The 6,480-nt window shown below is 42.6% G+C and overlaps 1 protein-coding gene across 6 annotated transcripts in view; it reads left to right on the forward strand.

Moving 5' to 3' along the window:
* The window catches only part of LOC121715137, an 86,621-nt gene extending 84,717 nt beyond the window's left edge, over positions 1–1,904 (forward strand). For all 6 annotated transcript variants that reach the window (XM_042100534.1, XM_042100536.1, XM_042100532.1 and 3 more), the window contains 2 exons: positions 436–578; positions 716–1,904. In XM_042100534.1, coding sequence (XP_041956468.1) covers positions 436–578; positions 716–827 — 255 coding nt within the window. In that variant the 3' untranslated portion in view covers positions 828–1,904. The remainder of the gene's footprint in view (positions 1–435; positions 579–715) is intronic.
* Positions 1,905–6,480: the final 4,576 nt, after the last annotated feature.

A 6,480-nucleotide genomic window follows, 5' to 3' on the forward strand; every position in this document is an offset into this window, starting at 1 on the left:
AAGAAAAGTGTAGAGATCACATTTGAAGGCAGAGAAGGCCGTGGGAGGTCTATTGTGAGTAAAAGTTATGGCAAGAAGATCTGAGGGGAGAAAGTAAAAATAACAAAAGCTATTGGCTCTCTTATTGACCACCAGCTGACATTTAAATATGACACTGACCTGATCTTTTTGGAGATGTCAGCAACATCAGCAAATACAGATGTTGCTGACATTTCCTAAAGATCCATAAGCAACGACGGCTGCAAGTCGACAAGTCTATCTTTTTTACAGTTGCTTCATACAATCCATGCTCACCTTCGGCATCCTGGCATGGTTGAGTACCTATAAAGTTCAGCCCATGTAGAGCACTTCACTTTTGTTTACTCTTTGTATGGGCAGCTTGCTGTTGTAACAGCAACAGTGTGAATGTTTAACTTCTAACTGAATGTTTTTCAGAAACTGCTGGGTTCAGATGCTCAGCAGTCATTTGTGCCCCCTCACTTGATATGTCCGTTGACAAAGAAGATGTTTGTTGATCCTGTAAAAACAACATATGGCACTGCCTATGAGCGACGAGCAATCGAAAATTACCTGAAGGAGTAAGTTGGATCTACACAATGAAGTCACTGGCACAGATAGTTTTATTTCTTTAAAAATAAAACGAGATTGCTTGTGCTTTTCTTTCTTTGTAGTTTTGTATTAGGCAGATAATGATGAGCATTTGTATTTCTTATAGAACCAAAACGGACCCAATCTCTGGCGCCGCTCTTGATGAAAACTGCCTGAAGCCAGATACAAACATTAAATGTGCTGTGAAAAACTATCGAGCTGAACAAATTAAGGATTAAATGAAGGAGACGTTGCCCTGAATGGTGCAACATATGAGTAATGAACGTCTTAAACGAGTTGCTTTGACTTGTAAAGCTTCATTAAGGAGTGTAGAATTCCAAACAAATTCCAGAGGCACACTGTTTTTTATAGTTAAAAAGCCTTTAATTTAGGTGGGCTTACTGTACGCGTTGCGACAAAAAATGTCTTCATCAGAGCATGGTGCAAGCAATTTAACTATAAAAAGCAGTGTGCCTTTGGAACTTTTTGGTTAGACGTAGCCTACACTCCTTAATGAAGCTTTACAAGTCAAAACAACTCTTTTAAGACGTGAAGAAGAGAGAGAGAGAGAGAGAATCAGTGACAAAGCACTTCTGACCACCAACCTTTTTTGGTATTTGAGGATATATGAATAATGAAGACAAACTTAGATCTTTACACTTCACATTTAACAAGAGATGAGCAATATAATATCACAGCAATATAATCATGCATGCAATTTATATTTGGAAAATGACATAAAGTGAAGTGAAATTCACATAACTCAGGACTTAACTTTTCTGTCAACAGTCCTTTTTCTATCAACATTTTATTTTGAATTGTATGGGATGTAGAGCATTAAAAAAAATAGCCTAGCCTTCACTGTCAGAGCTTCTCAGATCTCTTATCAAGAAAAATGGCTTCTACCTGGGCCTGTTTCGCCTTTGCCTAATTGCAGCGTGATGGCCTTCTAGTGAAATACTTTTCCTGAGTTGTGAACCTACATAATCTTGTAGGCAGTTGAGTTCTGATATCTTTACTCAAGTTTTACAAATATCCTTCAATGTGATTTGCACAACAATGTTTTGTATGCTTAGGCCTGATAGATTCTGAAATGGAATTTGTTAGTGGTTGAAGTGAAGATATTTTATTTTCATTTTGAATTTCATTTCCTTCTTTTGTGACGATTGTGTTTGGGTTTAATTTGTGTTGTCTACTTTCTTTCCATATTCACGTTAAGCACTAAAACTTGACTGTTTGGAGTTGGATGTTTAGACTAGGCTACTCCCCACTGTCTGGTTGGAAGATGACGATGATAAATAAACTAAACAAAATGATGAATTGCTTGTTTGTAGTCTCCAAGAACTGCAGTACTATCTTTATGCAATGACTGTTTTTTTAAGTAACTTTTATATACTTAAACTAAACTAAATAATAATAATATAAAAAAATATAAACTAATAAAAAAAACTTATAACTAAAAAAAAAGTTTTAACTTTTACAATATTATTTTGCAAACCTTTTGCCAAGTAGACAGGGTAGGCTAGGCAGGCCTATGTGCAAACGACCTCAGGGCAACAGCAGACGGGATGTAGCATAGTCGGTCAATTTTTAAAATAAATTAACCCTGAAGGCAAATCATGTTAATTTTTGGCATACAACATTTTTAGGGGTTTGGAAGGGTGCCGAATTCAAATCTTCTGTATGCCAGGCTCAAAAATGTCCCATAATGCCTCAAAATAGAGAAATCCAATATGGCCGCCGCCGCCAGGTCAAAATCTAATTAATCACTTATCTTTTGGACTGTACAAGGTAAAAACCAGAATGTAATGTGCTTTTATAGGTTTTCACATATAGGGAATTCAATGGCATGCTCAGGTTTAAGATCAAGACTAGAGAAAATGCTTGAAATTAATGTACACGGTTAAAATTGTTGTCTCGGATAATGAGTAATTCATGAAAAAAGAGGACCATGAAACAGGTTGATGGCTTTCTGAAGAATTTGCTTGAAACATGTTTAGATGCAAGGTTGATTTTAATTATCTATTTATATTATTTATCTGTATTTTAACTATTTGTTTAGTATTTGAAGAAAAGGCTTGAAACTCTTAAGCTATTACTACTAGATTTGCCTACTAATTTAATATTGTACCTGAGCCTATTGTTTTGATGTCAATGTGCTATGATGACATGTTTGCCCATCCCACCCCTACCCTTACCCCTACACACACAAATACCCATATGTAACCCTGAATGAGGCCACACCCTCTACCTATACGCTGAGGAGGCGCTTTTTAGCAATTATGTCGCTCCCCTCACATGATGCTCAGGAGTAACAGGTAAACTATAACATAATATCACAACAATTTGTTTAGGACCATGTAATACATCTATAATGGCATGTGAAGATTGTTATGTGAGGATTATGTATAGGCTAACTGAATAATTAATATATTGTAAGAAGCTAAAAAAACGTTAGCTAGTTAGCCTTTGTGAATAGGAAGAAGCTAACTAGAGCCTTCACTCTCTGGGATGTGGGCCCCTTCTTGACAAGATGTTGCCCGCAGCATTCAAGGCCCCCAGCACATGAACGGCTCTGAGAGAGCTGAACAGGGGATGAGCCCAGAGCCACAGGTCTGTCGCCAGGCTGCAAAGACCTGGAGACCCCAAGCCCCCCTGTCTGTTGATGTAGGCCGCAGTCACTGTGCTGTTGGTCCTCACCATCACATGTTGGCCTCTTAGCCACGGTAGAAAGTGCCGGAGGGCGAGGAGAGCGGCCCTCAGCTCCAGGACATTGATGTGCTGGGATAGCCAAGGGTCCGTCCAGAGACCATTGATGCCCTGACCATCGAGAATGGCGCCCCAGTTTACTGGGGATGCGTCTGTAAATACGACCCAGTGACAAATCTCCGTTTCCATGGCACTCCCCTTCTCGGTGTTGGCGGGATCTCTCCACCAGTGTAGGGCCCTCTGAAGCCTGCGGGACACAGTCACCTTGGCCTGGGAGGGCCCTTGGGGACACAGACCGAGGCTCAACAGGCACCTCTGGACTGGGCACATGTGAAGGGCCATTAGGCCCAAAAGGCGAAGGCAGAGTTTCCACTCCACCTGGGCGTGCAACGTGAAGCGACTGAGACATGCGGCGAACGACTGCTGTCTCACCGGTGAGAGTGTCATGGATGCCCTCCTGGAGTCCAGGACCATGTCCAGGAAGGTGGTGACCTGGGAAGGCTGGAGCCTGCTTTTTGAGATTGGGGCACAAGCCCAAGTACTGAATGTACTTCAACAGCAAGCCCACGTGTAAGCGGCATTGCACTTCTGAGGTTGCACAGATGAGCCAGTCATCTAGATAGTTTAATATCCTGAGCCCCCTCTGCCTCATGGGTGCAAGAACTGCATCCATGCACCTGAAGGTTCAGGGGGCCAGAGAGATTCCAAATGGGGGGACTTGGAACTTGGAAGACCTGACCCTCGAACGCAAACCTCAGGAACCAACAATGCCCTGGCTATGGGTATCTGAAAATAAGCATCCTGTAGGTCGATGGCAGCAAACCAGTACCCTGCATTGATGGCCTGCCGCACCCTCGGAACTGTGATGAACCTGCACCTCAGAGACCGGAGGTGTATGTTGAGACCCCTGAGGTCTAAAATAGGACGTAGGTCCTCTGTGTGCTTGGGTACAGGAAAATGACGGGATAAGAACCCCGCTTGGGGGTCTGAACTCCAGACTTCCCTTATCGTCCTTTTGTCCAGGAGGGTGGACAGCTCTGCACGTAAGGTCTGAGCGTGGGTCATGGTGGAGAGCACCCATGGATCTGTTCCTAAGGCCAGCCAAGCCTTAAATGCATCGAGCTGAGAGGCGAGGCTGGCTGGCTCAGAAATTGTCAGGAACGACGAGGGCGTCTGGAGAGGCCATGGGCACTAGCAAGCTGGCCCCCCTGGCCAGGTTGTGGGCGGCTATCCCGCCCCTGGGATGCCTGAAACCGCTGCAAGAGATCAGTCGGCCCCCAAGACGGATGCCCCAAGGTAGGTGTTGGCTGAGGCGTGAATGCTCTAGGGCGCCTGGTTGTGCCTGAAAGTGTTCTTTGATCAAGATTGGTATACTAACATCATGCTTTTCTCTCCTGTTCCTGACTTCTTAGAATCTATTTGTTGTTAAAGAGTTGTTTAAACTAATGTAATTTCAAGTGGTAGCTTTGGCTCTTGACATTTGTGCCCATAGTTTTAAATATGAACTAAATATATATAACTAAATTTAAATATATAACCCTAGCCTAAAGGTGCAAAGGAAAAGATGAACATACCATTTTAGTCATAATTCAGGTATTCTTTATGTTACATGAAATGTAGCCACTGTGCTCTTAGAATGGGAAGTTTTATTGTTAGTTGTAGAGGATGATTGTGTAAGGAATAACGTTCTGTAAGGCGGTCATTATCGTGGCATATCTCCCGACAGTGATGCAGCGCTGGCCGTGGCCTGCCGAGTTTCACTTTCCTTGACATTCTCTGGTTATACTTAGCAACGGTCCGGTATTAAAAATGATCAGACCGTAGGACGTTGGGAAGTCCCATCGGAGTCAATGGAGCATTCTACAGCATTATAAAGAGCCGTGTAATAAATGGTAATAATAATGACCTCTAATAGTAAACAGAACGATTGGCTGTAACCACTGACTACATGGAGCATTTTAGTTACTGGCTACGTAGCAAGAACACCTGTGTTGCTGCCAGACTCTCACGGTGACTGTTCTCCAAACGCCTCTGCTGGTCAGCGCGCTCTCTGGCTGCTCTGACAGCTCGAGCCGTCCCTGTACTGTTCTCTCCAGGTCTGGGACTGACACTAGACACCCAGGCCTTTTCTTCTTTGCCTGGCCCTTACGTTTGCCCACTCTTGTCTGACTCAATGCAGGGGGGATGTAATCTTCGTCGTCAGTCTCCACCCGAAAAAAATACCTTATTACTATTTTCAGTTTTATCCATCCATACATAGGCCTAGCCTTTGCTAAGACTCGCTTGCCAAATGCCGCTAGCAAATTTGTATTTATTTCTTAAATGTCTCATTACCAACAATACCAGTGTGAAAAGCAAAACGTTAATAAAAACTGTTATATGTAGTGATCGGGTAAGGGTGAGCCGCTTGAAGAAGACATTTTCCGGATTTAGGAGTTTTTTTTTCTAGGCGGCGACCATAGACACAGAGACATTCTCTGATAGACACATAGAGCTGGTAAGTCCCGCCCTTTCCGCTATCCCCACTGGACCTCTAGATTGAAAAATCGTTAATGCAAGTGAATGTGAGAAAATAATTATTTTCTGGTCCCGTTTTAATTTTGCCATGAATGTGAACATATGTTGTCTGTGAATTTTTAATATAATTTTTCGTGTAAAGATTGCTACAATTGAGCGGGTAGAAGTTTGATGCGAACACAAAGTTTGATGTTAAACTTTGTGTGAGAACACTTTGTGGACTACAACTTTCCGCTAGACGACAGCGAACTAGTTTCCCATAACAACCATCAGTTGGTCGAGATGTAGAGGGTTATCAGAGCCCGTCTACGGAGAGCCTTGCCACTCCGTATTAAGTCCCATTGTACCGAATTTTGGATGCAGTTCCACCAGAGTTCCACTGGGGGCGATCGCCATGAGTGCAGAATGAATGGGAGTCAATGGAGCTAGACAGCTAAATTGGTCTCTTTCATCTGATTGTCGTTGACAAATCTCAGATTTGATTGTAGTTTGTATAACTTCAACATGGGTTATAGGTCAAAAGTTGAATGAACGAGTACTTATGTCCTTTTGATTTCTTACAGGTTGGGTCGTTGTTGCACATAACACGCTAGCATTGTGCTAATGAATGACGTCATTGACACATTTGAAAGGCTTTCTAGAGCAATTAAGTGACTTTAAAAAATA

The sequence above is a fragment of the Alosa sapidissima genome, chromosome 8 (assembly GCF_018492685.1).
Source record: "Alosa sapidissima isolate fAloSap1 chromosome 8, fAloSap1.pri, whole genome shotgun sequence".
NCBI classification, from domain to species: Eukaryota; Metazoa; Chordata; class Actinopteri; order Clupeiformes; family Clupeidae; genus Alosa; species Alosa sapidissima.